At 43.6% G+C, this 21,761-nt stretch overlaps 1 protein-coding gene across 4 annotated transcripts in view; it reads right to left on the bottom strand.

Moving 5' to 3' along the window:
- Positions 1 to 21,761, bottom strand: part of LOC127628214 (glutamate receptor 1-like) — a 119,430-nt gene that overhangs the window by 62,774 nt on the left and 34,895 nt on the right. For all 4 annotated transcript variants that reach the window (XR_007968619.1, XM_052104973.1, XM_052104975.1 and 1 more), the window contains exons 4-9: positions 20,428 to 20,612; positions 18,644 to 18,697; positions 5,970 to 6,128; positions 4,139 to 4,306; positions 3,851 to 3,955; positions 3,011 to 3,121 (exon numbers count right to left, since the gene is read on the bottom strand). Coding sequence is in view for 3 of the 4 variants with exons in the window: in XM_052104973.1 (XP_051960933.1) it covers positions 3,011 to 3,121; positions 3,851 to 3,955; positions 4,139 to 4,306; positions 5,970 to 6,128; positions 18,644 to 18,697; positions 20,428 to 20,612 (782 nt within the window). In the remaining variant the exon portion in view is untranslated. The remainder of the gene's footprint in view (positions 1 to 3,010; positions 3,122 to 3,850; positions 3,956 to 4,138; positions 4,307 to 5,969; positions 6,129 to 18,643; positions 18,698 to 20,427; positions 20,613 to 21,761) is intronic.

The raw sequence follows: 21,761 nt of genomic DNA on the forward strand, positions 1-21,761 counted from the left end.
TAGCTCCTTAGAGGTGGGGAGGCCCGCCCAGACCCCTGCCCCGAGGACCCTTTCCCTCGTCTGTCTCTTCCAACCCCCTGTCTCGCTCCGCTATCCCCCCCAGCTTGGCGAGACCGCCCCCACATGTGCGGAAGGAAGACCTGGGCCGGTCTGCTGGAGCTGTGGTGAAACCAGACACAGCCAGGAGTGGTGTCCAGTGATGGAGGTGGGGACACTGGTCCGGATCCCCGACGCTCAACAGGCTGCCACCAATCGAGCAGGGATGTATTGTATACCGTGAAGGGTGAAGGAGGATACACATCAAGTTTTGTGGATACAGGTTGTTCTCAAACCTCAATCCACCAATGCTTGGTGCAAGGTGAGGCATTGGATAAAAATAAACTGGTGAGGCTGATGTGTGTGCATGGTGGCATTCACAAGTATCCAGTGGTTACAATTGAGGTACAATTCAGGGGAAGGTTAATAGATTTTGATAGAGTCAAGGCTGCGGTTAATTCCCGCCTCAACCATCCACCAATTTTGGGAACCAACTGGCCCGGTTTTAAAGATCTACTGAGGGTAATGTGTGTGGATGGGTTCTGCAAAGTAGTGGCGTGGGGTGTGACATACGATACTATGGCTGGGGAGGCAGTGCCAGGGCCGTCAATGTCGGCTCAGCGTCAGGAATATGCAGATGAGGGAATTCCCTTTCTCAGTGACTTCCCTGAGGAGGATTTCCCTCTGGAGCAGTCGCATGATGAGTCCCTCAAGCACGGCTTAGACCAAGTGAAAGTAATTGATGGTCAACAGCTCCAGCCCGGACTTGCACTCACATACCCATACTTTTCTATTATCAAAGAGCGGTTGTATCGAGTGACACGGGACACTCAAACCAAAGAGATTACAACTCAGCTGTTAGTACCAAAGAGCCTTAGGGAAATACTCTTCCAGGCAGCTCACAATAATTCAATGGCTGGCCAGTTAGGTCACGAAAAGTCTTTGAACCATATAATGGCCCGTTTCTTTTGGTCAGGCATTCACGGGGAAGTTCGCAAGTGGTGTGCGGCGTGCCGGGAATGTCAGTTGGTGAATCCACCTGCCACCCCAAAAGCGATATTGCGCCCGCTGCCTTTGATCGAGATCCCCTTCGACAGAATTAGAATGGATCTCGTCGGGTCATAGAGAAGACTGCACGTCAGTCGCTGCATCGGAGAGCGGTCCGGCGTCTGACACGGATGACTCGGCTGGGCTGCCGCCTTCGGGCCAGCACACCCAGTTTGAGGCTGATGCCCAGATGTCCGACATGCTTGTCTGGGCCGCTGCCAGCGCACTGTTGCACAGTCGGACTCAGGGCCCTCTCCCTGAAGACGGCCCTCCTTATCGCGCTCGCCTCCATCACTTTAACTGATCACTGTTTATTTGTGCATTGCGGAACGCGCTGAAGTTCATATGCATCGATTAAACTGTTTTCATTAGTGTTGACCCAGATCACAAATCACTGGTGTTGGTTGCTATGGTGACAAAAGTTCACGGGAAATTCTAAAGAGACTCTTCCGGGCAACTAACCGGACTTATTGTCAACACAGTACATCTAAGCTAATAACCTAACACAGCACCGCTAACCCAACCAGTTAGCGAAGTTTCATTGAAACCCCTAAATACACTACAGCAAGCACATGTTGGTCCGGACACAAAACACAGCAACCGCGTTGTACATAAACTACCAGGGCACTGGTAGTTTATGTACAACTGAAAGCGCTTCCTACCGCATGCAGAGCTTTAGATGCTCTGAGCACCTCTTTGTCTGTTTTGGAGGGCAGCAGAAGGGGAAAGCTGTCTCCAAACAGATGCTGGCCCATTGGATTGTGGATGCCATTTCTTTGGCTTACCTATCACAAGACCTGCCATGCCCCTTGGGAGTCTGAGCACACTCCACTAGAGGTGTTGCATCCTCCTGGGCAATGGCAAGGGGCGCCTCTCTAACAGACATATGCAGAGCAGTGGGTTGGGCTACACCCAATACCTTTGCAAGGTTCTACAACCTGTGCATAGAACTGGTTTCGCCCCAAATATTACGGGGTAACAAAAAATAGGCCGGGCAGCTGATCGGATGTATCAGTTGCATTAGCGCCTTTCCCCTTTCAAGGTGATAATGTGCGCTATTTTGCCCACAACAGTTTCCCGCAACTGATGAACACTGGACGCCTCTATAATTTCTTAAGCACGTTCGGTGACGAACTCGGCGGGGGAGTAATGCCGCCAGGCCCAGTACTCGTGGTATGCTCCTTGTACAGGTGAGCCCGTGTACTTGGGCTCAGTACTCCATACGTGGTGATTTCCCTCTCAGTAATCACGTATGATGCATTTCTACTGTTCGGTTTCCCCTCAGTAAACCCCTCCATAGATAGGATGCTCCCCAGTGGCATCATTCCATATGTGAACTTTCCTGTCGGTAAGTCCATGTGAGGTATTCCCTTCGGTAGGATGTGGTCTCTGTAGTGCTCTCCCTCATGGAGCAGGAAGAGCACTTAACCAGTGCTATTCTAGCAGGTGCTCGGCGGGAAATTGCTTAATACAAAAATCAGGAAAGGCCACCGCCTGTAGCCTGGGTAAGTGCCTCCTCCCACGCTTAACGGGACCAGGAAGAGGCCTTACCTAACTAGCTGGAAGGTTACCGCTGGAAGGTCGACCGCTGACATGGCCGGGACTCTCTATCGGCTCCTCAGCACAAATATGAATTAGTGGTGCTCGGCATCTCCTTTTATACCAGTATGTCCGGGGTGGAGATCGGCATGCAAATTCCACTGCAATTTTCTTTGGCCTTTTCTGAATAAAGCAAAGGTGATTGGGGCTCTCAAGAGCGAACCCCTAGTGTCACTACATTGACACAATGTCTCGTTCCCTCTATCAGGGAACAGAGGTTACATCAGTAACCAAGATGTTTTTGCCTTGGAAATAATAACAATAATAATCAATTGAAATTCCTTCAATTGATGGCTAGAAGTTGTTTGATAAAAGTCACAAAACTCACAAGGATGGTGGTGACAATGTAGGTCCTGTTTTGCAGGCCAAATGTTTCATTGAGTATGTTGTTGAAGGTAGCTGTGTTCACGTATTTCTCATGCTCATTCCAGTAGCCCACCTGTAGTCAGAAGTGAGGAGTATCACATCAATGTGCACAGGAATTTCAGCGTGACTATTTTTAGAATGTTAAATATTCATACTGACAGCTTAAGATGAGCTGTAATCACTTGAAATGTGTGCTGCTCTTTGAGTTTTCCTGTGACTAAGACTTAATTTGCTTTCATCACAGCCAGTGCTGGAATTTTAGGTGCAACCACACGTAAATCATTACCAATCAAATTTATGTTAGAAGAATGTCAAGCACAAATGTGTTTTAAAGTCTCCATGAACTGGCTTGACGAGCACAGTTGTCTTTTCTGTGTTATAGAACGTATTACATATTAAGTCAGGAAGTTTTTGACATATCAAAGGGCTACCCTTTTTTAAAATAGCCAATAGCCTTTAGCTTACATCACAGCCAAAAACATGATGGAATTAGGAGGAAGGACATTCTCTTTCTGATAACCTTTGATTGGACAAAATGAGTGAGTGCAGTATGAGTTATCATTGTTTTGGTCTGTATTTCAGAAAGAAAGAGACAGTAAATTTGAAATGTGTATACCTGCTAATGCACCAAGTCGGAATTAGCTTAGAGACCCATATGCTCAGAAACAACTTTGGACATGACTAAAAGCCACAAAATGGCCATTTTGACTTAAGTGAGACGTCAGAATGGACAGTTATTGTGTTGCACTGGTAAATGTGGACCCATTTGTTTTACAAGCAGGGAAAATAGGATTTGAATTACTTTCTTTGGTCCACTTGGGCTAAACTCCATCACGCTGACAGTGAAGTTGGTTCGATGTCCTTTGTCATTAAACTGAACGTGTCCTGTTAATCCTTCAAACTGTACCTATGCAGAGAATCACACATACCGGAATTTAATTGTTTATCATAAAAGGTGTAAACATTGCAAGCAATTAGTTTCTTATACAACAAAGAATACTTTGGCACACCCCATTCAACTGAAAATGTCTGTCAAAGGAGATTGCTATAAGGCCATATAGCGACCATGTACTGTAATAAGGCTGATTACCTGCTGTAAGGCTCTCTGAATGTCGATGCCTTGCCCCCAGGGGGCCGGTGGGTTAGCAAGACATTCTCCTGCATTTCCCCTACGAGAGATATCAATGCGTTGGTTTCTCAGGTTCTGGAAGGCGGTGGCCATGACAGTCACCCCATCATATGTGAGTGCTCCAGTGTACTGAGAAGTTCCATGGAGATTCCAATGACAGATCCAGTGAGAATAAAGGGAAGAAGACAAAGGAATTTATCCACAACCTTTTGGCAGCACGTTTTTACAGCACTTAATTAATGTCTTTAGACACTCAGAGAAAATTATGATACACCTTTAATGGGATAGTTTCCCCCAAAATTTTAAATTTTGTAATAATTTACTCTCCCTAATGTCAGTCCAAACCATATGACATTCTTACTTTTATGGAAATGCTTCTATGCAAAGCGACCTGCAGTGCATTTAAGGTATTGATTAGTTTGTTTCCTGTGAATCGAACCCACAGCCTTGATGTTGCTAGTGCAATGCTCTACCAGTTAAGCTTTTTGTGTTATTTATAGCAAAGAAGTTTAGAACCATGTCCAAGCTGCTATTTTCCATAAATAGAAAGTGAGCAGTGACCACAGTTATCAAGCAAGTGGTCTATTCCTCACTTATAGCTATCATATAGATACATTTTTTATGACCTGTAATATTGCACACAAGCAGTGGTTAAATTGGCTTTTGTTGGGAGGGGGAGCCCTAATTTACAGTGAATGGTCATCATTCAAAATCCCGCCGTAAAATGACTTAATGTGTTTTTACACCAAAGGGGCTCTTTTTCCAGTATTAATGTGTAAGTTAGGGTTGAGTAGTTATTCAAACAAAGACAAATACTTTACAATTCACTTATTTTTATCTTGAATGTTAAGGGCAGGCAATGGATTTCACCCTCGGAAAACTTATGAAATGAACATGTTTGAAAATATTGCAAGCCAGAGACGAATATGTAAATGTATTTTTTATTTGTACAATTTAGAAACGTTGAAGTCCCTTCGCACCTGAATGTTAATGTAACTCTTGCAGTAATTATTTATCATATTAATGCAGCCGGTGTTATTCTGTTGTGTGTTGAAAAACCATCGAGGAGACCCGCATCATGACAAGTTTTAGAAAGAAAAAAAAGAGTAAACTCGTCCGCTTTGCGACAAACATTAGTCGTTCTATACATATTTTTTTTATTATTATTCAAACTGAATAATAAAAGATCGCTCTAGCCGTTAGCGGGTTTCCATGGTAATGTCGCTGTTATGCTTAGAATAGTGACAGTTTTCCCTTGATGGTTGTGGGCGGGGTGCTGAATCAGTGATTAATGCATTTATGACGTCTGATAATTCCATGTAGCCTGGGTGTCTCTGTGTAGTCTTGCTAATTATTCAGTCTCATATGCCATGTATTTGTCAGGAGTCAGGAGATTAAAAATAATTCAAGTGGAATAACAATATTTGGTGCTGAAGGAGACAGAGCTGAGCTCCGGCAGGGTGTGTTGTGGACCCGAGGAGGCGGAGCTGCGCTCCGGTGCACTCCGGCCCAATTTAACCTCTGCACACAAGTCATATAAACTATTCTATGATGCTTTTATGGTCCTTTTTTGATTGTTAACAGCCCCTCCGCACTATCCAATTTGATTTTATGGAAAAGAGCAGTTTGGACATTCTGCTAAACAACTTCTTTGGTGTTTCACAGAAGAAAGTAAGCCATACGAGTTTGGAACATCATGAGGATGAGGAAATGATGACAGAATTTTTGAGTGAACTTAACCCCACAAAGATCATCTATATATCACATTTTTATGACTACAACTTTGCTTTACTTTCAGCCTCCTTTTGGGGCTTTTCAAGTCTTTACTGTCAAACTCCAACCAGTCCTGTATTGTCCTGCTAACAGTAGGATCTGTGTAGTTCATGAGCTGGAAACCTGTCACATTGGCTCCTCCCTTCCTGAATTCGGTGAGATTAAGATCAAGAAATCCCTGAAAGTAAACACATCAACATTTCCATTAATTGGTTTGTCTAGCTGCAACATCTGATGATCCTGCTTAGATTTAAAGACTTACAGTGTACAAAGTGTAACATATCAACATAATACAGAACTTTGTTCAGACAGGCAACTAAAATCAGATTTTTTGCCGTATCTGACATCCATTAAAATCAGAATTTTTATAATGTGTCTGCATCAGAATGGACAGATCAAATTCCAAAAAGCTTTTCTATCATAAAGGGTACAACATGTATATAATGTCATACAAAGTGTATAATATTATCTAAAGCTTTGATCACTAATCACAGTTGACTATTTGGAAAGGTTGTGCAAAAATGTGTGTATTGGGAGTTATTTTAGACACAGTACATGAATGAATACTTAAAACGCTCTGTCGCTTAAGTTATTTGACGCACCTCATGAGGTCAGCACAGCAGCGAGATGTTATGACAGACATTAGCAGATGCAAAATTTCCAAAGTTCTTTTTGCCTCTCTTTCCACATTGACAGTTGACGCTTACATCATTACTACGATATATATTGATTAGGATATTGATTATGCTGTCTGAACAAACAAATCAGATTTCATCACTTGTGAAATGTGTGATAGTCAGTCTTAAAGATTGGACTTGAAAAACTAATTGGAATTGCATGCAGTGTGAACAAAGCCTACAATGTGTAATCACTTGTGTATTTTTTAAACAAATAATAGAAAATACAATCAAAATGAAAATTTTAATAAAACAGAAGAAGCATATGCAAAAATGTAAATCTCAGGATTGTGTTGAACTTTGAAATGGTTAAAAAAAATAAGTAATCAGGGAATTAATTTGATTATATATTAAGTATGACATCACGCAGCAATGGGATAAATTCCAACACAACGTAGTTTTCAGGTCCCTGTCAAAAAGCAATACAGAACGCAACATGACTCCATAAGTCAGAGCAGTTTTTAGGCATAATTATGTCCTCTGAGACTAAGTCTTGGAATAATACCAAGGAGATACCAGGGCACATTTATTTAAAATCAGTGTAATGATGAAGCATGATTACATGAGTGGTGTGTATAGTTCGGCACACTTCGTCAATCAGTATTAGAGCTAATGATACAGTGATATTCATACAGACATGCATGCTGGGTATATATCACACTATCTGTGTGATAACAGCAAATTGTATCTGTGTATCTGTACAGTATGTTTGCTCACATGGATGACTGGCTCACGAGAAGATGAATCCCAGGAGAGTCTGTCACGCAGTGTTACATCATTGCTGCTTTAAAAATAATTAGCTTTTGGGTGACTTTAAAAAAAAAAATAATGTTAAACTGGATTATGCATTGGCAAGATAGTCTTTCAGTTTGGAGGATTTTATTTTCTTCCCCTCACAAATCTCAATTATACATTTACAATGCTTCCTGTGAAATCACAGTTCATGAGCGCTGTTTTACAGTTTGTTCAGCTGACCAATTATATTCTCCGAGCAACTATTATTTTATTACAGTAAACAGCTCGAATATAAAGTCTTCATTAGAACCTCTGAGTTGAGTAAGCAAATACAAAGCTCCCTTGTTTTGGGTCTGGGTATATTTAGTGTAATGTAAATTACAGTTTACATATTTTTTTTTAATGTAAATTCATGGTCTAATTCCATCTGATATTCACACAGTTTCTTAGTTAAAGACACAGGGAACACAATTAACCACACATTTTTGACTATTCACATACAACCAATACTATACTCATTTTGTATGTTAATATTAACATACAATGCAAGACCAAAATGATCAACTGTAACTCCTCCTAGGGCTTTCAAACTACATCCAGCATACTTAGCACAAAAAATATAGGGAAGCAATGAACTTCAGGACGAGGCCAGGCCAAAATAACAAACAGAAATGGAATACTATCTTTAAGAGGGAGTGTTACCTAACCTTACAAAAGATTCAATTTCAATGGTACCTTCCTCCTTACAGTTTCCAGTTAATGTAACTCAAACGTTCTCAGCTTTAACAGGATAGTAATCAATCAAACAAGAATAACTTATGAGCAGGTAAGGATGGAGCAACAAGATCTAACAGCCTACCATTCAACATTTGTTATAACTCTTTCAATAATTTAGCAAGCAACATTAGCAGCACACTTTTTCTTCTCTCTTCTCCTCCTCCTCCTCCTCCTTCTTCTTCTTCTTCTTCTTCTTCTTCTTCTTCTTCTTCACCAGCTAAATAGATGCATGCCACCACCTAATCCTTCTTTGCTGGCTTTTCTCACAGCTTATATCTGCTTTCTCTCCCTTCAGAAACCAATCCACACCATTGAGCACCTCAGTGATGATTGGCACAGATGTTGCTAATTAGACTGGCTGAAGAACTTTACCTTTAGACAAGGCTTTGGCAAGTCAACAACAAAGTTTGTCTTCACAAACGGTTCCTATCTATTTATTACTATTAGTCTTGTGAAATATGGCATAGTTTTTTTTATTTTTTTAGGATAGATTTGTTTCAGGGCTTCTTTTTTTGGTATTGTTGAATATTTTACATGTATACACTACCGGTCAAAAGTTTTGAAACTCTTACTCATTCTTTATTATTATTATTTTTTCCCTTCACATGGAATAATGGAAAACTATGGAATAATAGAAATGGAACTATGGGAATTATGTTGTGACTAAACAAAACTGTGTTATATTTTAGCATCTTCAAAATAGTCACCCGTAGTCTAGAATTTGCAAACATGTACTCTTGACATTTTCTCAACCAACTTCTTGAGGTATCACCCCGGGATGCTTTTTAAACAGTATTGAAGTAGTTTCCATCTATGATGAAATATATTAACATGGTGGCACAATTATATTTTTGCATATGTCTTCAGATCAAAAGATTTTTAAGATCATGAGAAACATTTCAGTCAAGTGTTTCAAAAGTTTTGACGGTAGTGTATAAATAGATAGATAAATAAATAAATATATATATATATATATATATATATGTATATATATATATATATATCTACAGGTGAAACTCGAAAAATTAGAATATCGTGCAAAGTTCATTAATTTCAGTAATTCAACTTAAAAGGTGAAACTAATATATTATATAGACTCATTACAAGCAAAGTAAGATATTTCAAGACTTTATTTGATATCATTTTGATGATTATGGCTTACAGCTTATGAAAACCCCAAATTCAGAATCTCAGAAAATTAGAATATTGTGAAAAGGTTCAGTATTGTAGTCTCAAAGTGTCACACTCTAATCAGCTAAACACCTGCAAAGGGTTCCTGAGCCTTTAAATGGTCTCTCAGTCTGGTTCAGTTGAATTCACAATCATGGGGAAGACTGCTGACCTGACAGTTGTGCAGAAAACGTCTCGGATTATGACTATAACCCTTGTTCCCTGAGAAGGGAACGAGACACTGCGTCGTTGAAAACGACTCTTTGGGGAACGCTCCTTAGCGTGCGCCTCTGAATTATGAATGAAACTATTCCAATCTTGATTGGTGTTGCGTCATGACGTAACATGTGACGGCATAACCGGATGCATAAAAGTGACGCCGGTACACACACACATTAGCCTAGCGATGAAGCAAGCCGCTCTCAGGCATTGAGGGGCGTGGCAGGACGACGCAGTGTCTCGCTCCTTCTCAGGGAACAAGGGTTATAGTCATAACCCGAGACGCTCCTTCCGAGGGAACTCGCACTGCGCCGCTGAAAACGACTCTTTGGGGAACGAATGCCCACTAGGCCACGCGACCGAAAAAGGCCTGCCCTAGAGTGAAACTGAACTCAGGCACTCAACTAGGACGAGAGCACACGCGCGCCAGGCGTACTAGGGAGGTGCAGACTATAAAACCTGATGAAAGTGTGCGGGTAGCCCAACCGCTGCCTCACAGATCTCCTGGAGGGGCACTCCCGATAAGAGAGCCCTAGAGGAAGCCATGCCTCTAGTTGAATGAGCCCTTATGGCCAAAGGTGAAGGCAAATTAGCACCTGTAGGTCGAGATAATAGCCTGAACAATCCAATTACTAATGGTTTGTTTCAAGGCAGGGAGCCCCTTCTTAGGTGACCCAAAACACACTAACAGTTGGTCCGACCTCCTCCAAGAAGAGGACCTCTCGAGGTAATGCCCAAAGCTCTGACAGGGCAGAGCAAATGGAGCCTCTCTCTTCTGCCGACACATGAGGTGGAGGATGAAAAGCCTGCAGGACCGTAGACCGTGCCGCGTTAGAAGGCACCTTAGGCACATAGCCAGGTCTCGGGTGCAGAATGGCTTTAACTCCGCCAGGGTCAAACTCCAAGCAAGCTGGTGTTACTGCCAGGGCTTGAAGATCTCCCACCCTCTTTAGAGAGGTAATAGCTAAGAGAAAAGCCATCTTGAACGCCAGGTCCTTGGGCTAAGCCGACTGAAGGGGTCCGAAGGGGGCCAGGGATAACCCTTCGAGAACCACCGCCAGGTCCCAGGCAGGAACCCTGGACCTGGTTGTCGGTCTCATCCTCCATGTACCACGGAGAAAACGAATGACCAGCTGGTGCCTCCCCAGAGGCCCATCACTCAGTGGTGCATGGAAAGCCGAAATGGCAGCCACGCTACACCTTAAGTGTGGAAGGGAGAGACCCGAGAGAAACGATTTTGAAGAAACTCCAGAACTGAAGCCACCGGGCAGTTAACTGGATCTAATTCATGTTCTCTACACCAAGTGGAGAACACATTCCACTTGAGGCCATATAATCTCCTAGTAGACGGAGCCCTAGAGCCAAGTATGGTTTCAACCACCCCACTGATAGACCAGCATTTAGGTACTGAACCCCCTCAGGGGCCAGACCCACAGTTTCCACAGCTCTGGACGAGGGTGGAAAACTGTGCCCCTGCCTGAGACAACAGATCCCTCCTCAGAGGAATCTGCCGTGGCAGAGCTATCAGGAGTGAAATTATGTCTGAGAACCATACTGGCCGGCCACATCGGGGCAACCAGAAGTAGACTGATGCCCTCTTGGCGGACCCTTTCCAGGACTCCTGGGAGCAGAGCGATCGGGGAAATGCGTACAGGCGCAGGCCTCGGCCAGGCCTGTACCATGGCATCCAACCCCAGTTGGGCTGGATGTGAGAGGAAGAACCAAAGTGGACAGTGGGACGTCCCTCGAGACGTGGATAGATCCACTTCCGATGGTCCAAATTTGTCCCCTATCGACTTCACCACCTCTGGATGAAGTCTCCATTCCCCGGCCTCAGCCCCTGCCTCGACAGGATGTCTGCTCCCTGATTCTGAACCCCCGAACATACATTGCTCTGATAGACAGTATTTTCCCTTGGGACCAAAGAATTATCTGATGCGCCAGTCTGCACAGAGGGCGCGATCCGAGTCCCCCTTGTTGGTTCAGATAAGCTACCACCGATGTATTGTCCGAACGTACTAGGACATGGTAACCTTAGATGTCTGGAAGGAAGCTCCTCAGAGCCCTGAACACAGCCAACATCTCTAGACAGTTTACAGTGAGGAAAATAAGTATTTGAACACCCTGCTATTTTGCAAGTTCTCCCACTTAGAAATCATGGAGGGGTCTGAAATTGTCATCGTAGGTGCATGTCCACTGTGAGAGACATAATCTAAAAAACAAAATCCAGAAATCACAATGTATGATTTTTTAACTATTTATTTGTATGATACAGCTGCAAATAAGTATTTGAACACCTGTCTATCAGCTAGAATTCTGACCCTCAAAGACCTGTTAGTCTGCCTTTAAAATGTCCACCTCCACTCCATTTATTATCCTAAATTAGATGCACCTGTTTGAGGTCGTTAGCTGCATAAAGACACCTGTCCACCCCATACAATCAGTAAGAATCCAACTACTGACATGGCCAAGACCAAAGAGCTGTCCAAAGACACTAGAGACAAAATTGTACACCTCCACAAGGCTGGAAGGGGCTACGGGGAAATTGCCAAGCAGCTTGGTGAAATAAGGTCCACTGTTGGAGCAATCATTAGAAAATGGAAGAAGCTAAACATGACTGTCAATCTCCCTCGGACTGGGGCTCCATGCAAGATCTCACCTCGTGCGGTCTCAATGATCCTAAGAAAGGTGAGAAATCAGCCCAGAACTACACGGGAGGAGCTGGTCAATGACCTGAAAAGAGCTGGGACCACCGTTTCCAAGGTTACTGTTGGTAATACACTAAGACGTCATGGTTTGAAATCATGCATGGCACGGAAGGTTCCCCTGCTTAAACCAGCACATGTCAAGGCCCGTCTTAAGTTTGCCAATGACCATTTGGATGATCCAGAGGAGTCATGGGAGAAAGTCATGTGGTCAGATGAGACCAAAATAGAACTTTTTGGTCATAATTCCACTAACTGTGTTTGGAGGAAGAAGAATACCATCCCAAGAACACCATCCCTACTGTGAAGCATGGGGGTGGTAGCATCATGCTTTGGGGGTGTTTTTCTGCACATGGGACAGGGCTGACTGCACTGTATTAAGGAGAGGATGACCGGGGCCATGTATTGCGAGATTTTGGGGAACAACCTCCTTCCCTCAGTTAGAGCATTGAAGATGGGTCGAGGCTGGGTCTTCCAACATGACAATGACCCGAAGCACACAGCCAGGATAACCAAGGAGTGGCTCTGTAAGAAGCATATCAAGGTTCTGGCGTGGCCTAGCCAGTCTCCAGACCTAAACCCAATAGAGAATCTTTGGAGGGAGCTCAAACTCCATGTTTCTCAGCGACAGCCCAGAAACCTGACTGATCTAAAGAAGATCTGTGTGGAGGAGTGGGCCAAAATCCCTCCTGCAGTGTGTGCAAACGTTTGACCTCTGTAATTGCAAACAAAGGCTACTGTACCAAATATTAACATTGATTTTCTCAGGTGTTCAAATACTTATTTGCAGCTGTATCATACAAATAAATAGTTAAAAAATCATACATTGTGATTTCTGGATTTTTTTTTTTATATTATGTCTCTCACAGTGGACATGCACCTACGATGACAATTTCAGACCCCTCCATGATTTCTAAGTGGGAGAACTTGCAAAATAGCAGGGTGTTCAAATACTTATTTTCCTCACTGTATGTGCCAAGAATGATGATGGTCCTGCCACAGACCCCTGGCAAAGCGGCCGTCCATGACCGCGCCCCAGCCAGTGAGGGAGGCGTCTGTCGAAACGGTTTTCTGACGACATGACGCTCCCAACACTGGCCCTAGGGACAGGAACCAAGGTTTCTTCCATATTAGCAGAGAACGAAGGCATCTGCGCGTTACTCTGATTATACGAAATGGATTCCCCTTGGGGAAAACCCTTGGCTTTCAGCCACCACTGGAGGGGCCTCATGTGTAGAAGGCCCAAAGGTATAATGTTGGATGCCGCTGCCATGAGGCCCAGCAGTCTTTGAAACTGCTTTACAGTGATGGCCTGGCCTAGTTTTAACCCGGACACCATCGCCAGAACGGACTCGATACGTGCAGGAGACATGCGTGCCTGCATCGTAACCGAGTCCCACACAACACCCAGAAACGTTGTGCACTGGGATGGTTGTAACACACTCTTTTTGTGTTGAGTCTCAACCCCAAACTTCGAATATGGCCAAGGACGACATCTCGATGCCGAACAGCCATTTCTCGAGACTGGGCCAGAATGAGCCAGTCATCGATAAAATTCAGTATCGCGGATGCCCTGAAGTCTCAGAGGAGCAGGAGCTGCATCCATACATTTGGTGAATGTGCGGGAGAGAGTGCTAGGCCGAACGGAAGAACCCGATATTGGTAAGCTTCGCCCCGAAGCGAACCTCAGGAACCTCCTGTGACATGGAAGGATGGGTACATGAAAATAGGCGTCTTTTAGATCTATCGTGACAAACCAGTCCTCGGATCTGATCTGACTCACGATGACAGGAATGGTAAGCATTTTGAACCTGAACCTCCTCAAAGGCCGGTTCAAAACTCTGAGATCTAAAATCGGCCTCAACCCCCCATCCTTTTTTGGAACTATAAAGTACCGGCTGTAAAGACCGGACTCCCTGTCTGAATGAGGAACACGTTCTATGGCCTCCTTCAGCAGCAGAGATTGCACTTCTTGTTCCATCACCTGAGCCTGCTCCGGAACCACTGTAGTCTGCACCACCCCAGAGAATTTGGGGGGGGGGCGGTGCCCGAACTGCAGTCTGTACCCTGATTTTATTATATGCAGGACCCATGCAGATATGTTGGGAAGATGATTCCATGCCTCTACAAAATCTACTAAGGGAACCAGCCTGAAGCGAGATACCGGCAGGATTTAGTCGATACAGTCCTTTTGACCACAATTGATGTGTGTTTTTTATTTTTTGACGCGAACAGCACGGTGTGCGTTCGCTGGAAATTGATGTGGCCCGAAGCGTCAGAGACGGCGGGAACCGACACCGATTTCCTGAGGACTCCGCTGCAGAGCAACCTCGGTTGCTCTGCAGCGGAGGACAGCCCTCCGAGGTTCTACCACCTCGGTAGGACCTCTTTCCGAAGCTTCTACTAAGGGAACCAGCCTCTCGAGGCTGGCCTCGGTGTTTTTCAAGCACTGTTCTCGACTTCCTGAAGCGAAAGACCGGCAGGATTTAGTCGATACGGTTTCTGTGACCACCATTGATGCTTGTTTTTTATTTTTTGACACGAACGGCACGGTGTGCGTTCAGCTGGAAATTGATGTGGCCCGAAGCGTCAGAGACGGCGGGAACCGACACCGATTTCCTGAGGACTCCGCTGCGAGAGCAACCTCGGTTGCTCTGGGCGAGGGTCAGCCCTCCGAGGTTCTACCACCTCGGTAGGACCTCTTTCCGAAGCTTCAACTAAGGGAACCAGCCTCTCGAGGCTGGTCTCGGTGTTTTTCGAGCACTGTTCCCGACTTCCTGAAGCGAGAAACCGGCAGGATTTAGTCGATACGGTTCTTGTGACCACAATTGATGCTTGTTGTTTTGTTTTTTTTATTATTATTTATTTTTTTTTTTGACACGAACGGCACGGTGTGCGTTCGCTGGAAATTGATGTGGCCCAGGCGTCAGAGACGGCGGAAACCAACACCGATTGTGTGCGGCCATGTAAGCCCTACTTATTAAAGCAGATGTATCTCTGCAGGGCTTACTAGGCAGCGCCGGGGTTTTAGCCCATATCCCGTGCCCCCAAAACATCGTCTGTAATCAAACACTGGGGCTGGAGATACGGGACGAATCGCGGTTTACCCCACGATCTCGTTTTAGATATCTTTGTGGAGATCGGGAAAAGCGGCAAACCCGGCGCTGAGGTTGTGATCTGTGCCGCAGGAAGCGCACGTCTAATTTGCTTTCAACTTGCGTTCCCTGCTCATTTTGTGGCCAGCTGATATTCAGTCTGGCCACGCACGCGTCACAACCTCAATCAGCTCCTCATAAGCTTGGCCAAAAACTGGCGTGCTTGGCTCACGGTCGATCCGCGATCGATGCTGAGCATATCCACTTCCTCGGAAGCAGTGAGCTCAAGCAACGGGACCTGATCATGGGCAGAAGAAGCGCGCGCGGGCTTCTGCACCACTCACAGTAGGCTCGGGATCCTCAAACGAAGAATGAGAACGTGCGCAGCAGTCTCATTCTCATCTGCAAAATCCGCTGCGAACCCCGCGATTTCAATCGCCGCTGCCTCAACAGACGCGGGACCAAAACCGTGGGGAACGCGAGCCTGACCGTGCTCATCAAAGCACGCCAACCGGAGCGCAGCACTCTCATGGGTAGTGCTTCACAACTTTCACAGGCAGATCCCTCGAGAGCTGCCTGTGCGTGCTAGCGCTCCCAAACAGTTCACACATAAAGCGTGCGTGTCCCTACCCGTAATGAAACGAGGGCAGGGGTGCACGCACTTCTTGAACTGTTCGGTGGCCATAATATTTTTAAATCAGACAAACAACACCAAATAAGACAAACAATTTCAACATAGACGCTTGCTGAAGAGCGAAAGCTAATGTGTGTGTGTACCGGCGTCACTTTTATGCATCCGGTTATGCCGTCACATGTTACGTCATGACGCAACACCAATCAAGATTGGAATAGTTTCATTCATAATTCAGAGGCGCACGCTAAGGAGCGTTCCCCAAAGAGTCATTTTCAACGACACAGTGCGAGTTCCCTCGGAAGAGAACCATCATTGACACCCTCCATAAGGAGGGAAAGCCTCAAAAGGTAATTGCAAAAGAAGTTTGATGTTCTCAAAGTGCTGTATCAAAGCACATTAATAGAAAGTTAAGTGGAAGGGAAAAGTGTGGAAGAAAAAGGTGCACAAGCAGCAGGGATGACCGTAGCCTGGAGAGGATTGTCAGGAAAATGCCATTCAAATGTGTGGGGAGCTTCACAAGGAGTGGACTGAGGCTGGAGTTACTGCATCAAGAGCCACCACACACAGACGGGTCCTGGACATGGGCTTCAAATGTCAAACGTCTTACCTGGGCTAAAGAAAAAAGAACTGGTCTGTTGCTCAGTGGTCCAAAGTCCTCTTTTCTGATGAGAGCAAATTTTGCATCTCATTTGGAAACCAAGGTCCCAGAGTCTGGAGGAAGAATGGAGAGGCACACAATCCAAGATGCTTGAAGTCCAGTGTGAAGTTTCCACAGTCTGTGTTGGTTTGGGGAGCCATGTCATTGGCTGGTGGTTGGTCCACTGTGCTTTATTAAGTCCAGAGTCAACGCAGCCGTCTACCGGGACATTTTAGAGCACTTCATGCTTCCTTCAGCAGACAAGCTTTATGGAGATGCTGACCTCATTTTCCAGCAGGACTTGGCACCTGCCCACACTGCCAAAAGTACCAAAACCTGGTTCAATGACCATGGTATTACTGTGCTTGATTGGCCAGCAAACTCGCCTGACCTGAACCCCATAGAGAATCTATGGGGCATTGCCAAGAGAAAGATGAGAGACATGAGACCAAACAATGCAGAAGAGCTGAAGGCCGCTATTGAAGCATCTTGGTCTTCCATAACACCTCAGCAGTGCCACAGGCTGATAGCATCCATGCCACGCCGCATTGAGGCAGTAATTAATGCAAAAGGGCCCAAACCAAGTACTGAGTACATATGCATGATTATACTTTTCAGAGGGCCGACATTTCTGTATTTAAAATCCTTTTTTTATTGATTTCATGTAATATTCTAATTTTCTGAGATTCTGAATTTGGGGTTTTCATAAGCTGTAAGCCATAATCATCAAAATTATATCAAATAAAGGCTTGAAATATCTTACTTTGCTTGTAATGAGTCTATATAATATATTAGTTTCACCTTTTAAGTTGAATTACTGAAATTAATGAACTTTTGCACGATATTCTAATTTTTCGAGTTTCACCTGTATATATATATATATATATATATATATATATAGTTGATTATTTGATTATTATCCAATATTATTCAGTCACACAGAATATTATTGTTGATTATTTTATCATAATTTTATTTTGAGGAAGCAGTGTCTTTCTTACATCATCGAAGAAAACTTCCAGACAGAAACATGCACATAAATGGTCACATCTCATGTCACCTTGTCACACTCTCTCTCTCTCTCTCTCTCTCACACACACACACACTCACTCAGTCACACACACACACACACACACACACACACACACACACACACACACATGTTGTGTTTCCATGTTGTATGGGGACTTTCCATAGACATAATGGTTTTTATACTGTACAAACTTTATATTCTATCCCCTAAACCTAACCCTACCCCTAAACCTAACCCTCACAGAAAACTTTCTGCATTTTTACATTTTCAAAAACATAATTTAGTATGATTTATAAGCTGTTTTCCTCATGGGGACCCGACAAAATGTCCCCACAAGGTCAAAAATTTCGGGTTTTACTATCCTTATGGGGACATTTGGTCCCCACAAAGTGATAAATACACGCCACACACACACACACACACACACACACACACACACACACACACACACACACATTGTGTTTCCATGTTTTATGGGGACTTTCCATAGACATAATGGTTTTTATACTGTACAAACTATTCTATCCCCTAACCCTAAACCTGTTTTCCTCATGGGGACCGACAAAATATCCCCACAAGGTCAAAAATGTCAGGTTTTACTATCCTTATGGTGACATTTTGTCCCAACAAAGTGATAAATACCTGCTCACACACACATACACACGCACGCACACGCACGCACTTACACACACACACAAGCAAAGAAGAAAAGGCATCTAATACCTTCCAGAAAGAGTTCAAACGCTGATTCCCAAAGCTTAGAGTGTAATCAGCAATCTGTCTGCATTGTGTTATGCATTTAAAAGCATGCATGCTCCCCAGGAAAGGAAAGAATGAAAGAATGAGTAGCACTACATTGTAAAACACTACCACTGATTTGTCTAAGCATTCCCTTGTGTCTCAGTCAATGTGTGAGAGGTTAACCGACAATATATGCTAAGTAGCCTCAAGGCTCATAGTTCTTTCATGCAAACCAAGGGAGCTCAATAGGATATAGGCTGTTTCACTTACCAGGTTTGCCAGTATGTAGTGGTAGTTCTTCAAGTTCTTTTTTTGAGCCGCAATCTGGAGGAAACAAATGCATCATAAATGAAAGTATAAAAGCTCAAGCCTTTCTGTCGCTGTCAGCTAATGGCAGCCCTGTTTCATTTAATGTCAGCTAAAGTATCATTTGTAGCATGCTTCTCTAAATAGCAATGAATAGTTCCCATCATTCAAGAGTTAATTGCACACTCTCCCAAGCTCACTGAGTGTGGAATATCTGTGATCAGAAGGGGCAGTCAGAACTACATAAGATGGAGGGGAGGAAAGAAAGATTTGGCATCTGTAACTATAGGAAGTCCAATTATAGGACTTAATGACTATATGCAACAAGACGGCAAGAACACCTGTGAAGACCAATGTCTTCAGTCAGGGTTAATTGTGTCTTATGCTAGTATCTGATCATTTCTTTTGGCATGGGTTCTTGGAGGTCTTGTCAGTTTGGATGGTGAATAGGGAGGAATGTAATTGCAAGTAGCCTGAAGAAGGAATTCTTTGTCCCTCAAATAATTGTTTGCCTTTGCTTTGTGAAGAAAGGACATAACATCAAGGACTAGTTCACCAAAAAAAAAAAATTCTCATTATTTACTCTTCATTACCCTCATGTAGTTCAAAGCCTGTAAATTATTTTCAGTGGAGCACAAAAGGTGACATTTCTTGCTGCTTGCAATGTCATTTCATAACGATATTGCACAGTTCCTATATATATAAATAATAATTATTGCACGGTGTGGAGCGGAGGGGGGGGTTAGAATGTCACATGCCTGGTCCCCAATCGGCCTGATGGTTCATGTGAGGGATAAAGGCGGCCGGTGACGATGGTTCTCGCCTCCTCCTCCCTCCCAGGTTTTCGGCACCAATGTAAGGGGGTTAAGATGATACGAGAACCGGCTTGTCAATATAAATGATAATTTAATGAAAACTTAAACCAAAACACAAACATAAACCCACACATGACGGACATGCCCGTAATTCTCTCTCTCTCGAACCGTCGTCACCGGCCGCCTTTATCCCTCGCGCACCCCATCAGGCCGATTGGGGACCGGGCGTGCGACATTCTAGCCCGGCCCCGCCCCCGCTTTACTAAAATCTGTGAGTCTTCCTGATAGAACTGAAGATTATTAGTGAACAATGACTTCAATTTCCGTCTGTTTATTACACAAAGCCATCATATGTCTACAGAAGACTTGGAATATACCACACAAGTCATTTGGACTACTTTTATGATATTTTATGGTGTTTTCCTTAACATCCATTGTCACTATGAGCTGCAATTGTATGGAAAAGACCTGCGTGATGATTTTGTAAAGTATTACGTTTTGTGTTCCACAGAAGAAAGAAAGCCAAATGGGTTATAATGCCATGATGGTGACTGAACAATGACACCGTTTTAATTTTGAGTGAAGCATTCATTTTAAGCATGCAGAAAAGGGTATTTGCTTTCCAAAAAGATATGTAATGTTCTATATTGAAAAAAACATTCCTCATTTGTAAGTGGCTTTAGATAAAAGCATTTGCTAATTGATTAAATGTAATGTAAATGTAAATATTCCAGTCAGTATGAAAGACTGCCTCAAAATGAAAAAGTTTTGTCTGTTCTAGACTGAGCTGTCCCAAAGCAAATCATTTTGTGTCTTTCTATTATATGGTTATGGGTTTACAATAGAATATATGCACTATATACTGTACAGTAATGTGTCGTTTATTTCACCTTAACTATAGTTCAACCAAAATATTTATACCCTAGTATTCACCAAGTTTAAAATGGAATTGAGTCTCTCCAGCTCACAATCCAGAATGATCTTGTACTCCTTCTTATTCTCTAGATCTTGGATGGCTTTCAAGAATGCTGCCTCCGTCAGTGTGTCAAAGTTGATGGATGTCACCTGCCAGTTGTTCTCAGCAGCTGTGTCCAAGATCTTCTGCAGCACAGTCAAACCTTAAAAACACAACACTGATGAGAATGTAGATATGGCTAGATCTGAATATTCACAACAGGCAGCTGCTTGAATGGATACACATTTGTTTCAGCCCAATATGTTGAAGCCTCTGTTTCTTTATGTCTTCCTGAATGTCAGTATTGTAAGAAAATGATGCAACTCTCTGAATATCATTTAAATCTTGTAACTTTCAAGGAAAAACACACACTCCATTGAGTTAAGCACTCCTGAGACTCTGTCTCTACATTCAGCAGGAGGCCTGTGCTGTTCCACTCCAGCTCTGATGAACATAGTCTTTCATATTACAACTCTTGCTTACAATTATGGACAGCCAAACACTTCAAAAGTTTCAGAAAGGCAATCAGTGGAGACGTGTTTGAAGACATTTAATCTGAAAGAATTTTGCTGAATCTTGAGTGATCATGAAATGAGCCTGTGAAGTATGTAGATGCAATGACCCAGTAAAAAAGTATTAATCAACATTGTGCAGTTAAACAAGACATAACTGATTGTGTGTGTGTGTATGTAAGAGAGAGAGAGAAAGAGAAAGAGAGAGATCTTGTGACACTCTTCACTCAAGTGAGCACAGCTGCATTGAAAACTAGCATGCTTCTGATTTGACCCGAACATAAAACATTTAAACAAAAAGTTTGACATTCCATTAACATCAACAAGTATTATAAAACTTTATTTAACATATTCATTCAGTCAATGTTGAGAAGAACCCAAAGGTATTTTGACCCAATTTAAGATTAAGATTAGTTCCCTTTTATGTTGGTAACTTTGATTTTGCGTCAGTAGCTGATGCCATGGGAGCTTTTCCCAGGGGCAATGACCTTGAAATCCTATACCATCACAGCAATTTGATTGGCTAGTGACAATTGGTGCACCGCCCTATGCATACGCCATCATGGCCATATAAGCCAGAGCCCAGCACAACACCATCTCTTGTGTGCTGGAACCCTTGCGGCTGCCCTTTCTCGTTTGCCCAGCAGCTCTGTGATGACTGCCAGAAATGGAAGCTAGCCGAGGAAGGTTGCGGTGTGGAAGACATCATCAAGCTGATTGTGCTGGAGCATCTGACCGTTTGCCTGCCCCGAGGAACCTCAAAATGGGTTCAGTGCCTTCACTCCACATCGGTGGATGGC

This window comes from Xyrauchen texanus, chromosome 34, assembly GCF_025860055.1.
Source record: "Xyrauchen texanus isolate HMW12.3.18 chromosome 34, RBS_HiC_50CHRs, whole genome shotgun sequence".
Classification (NCBI taxonomy): domain Eukaryota; kingdom Metazoa; phylum Chordata; class Actinopteri; order Cypriniformes; family Catostomidae; genus Xyrauchen; species Xyrauchen texanus.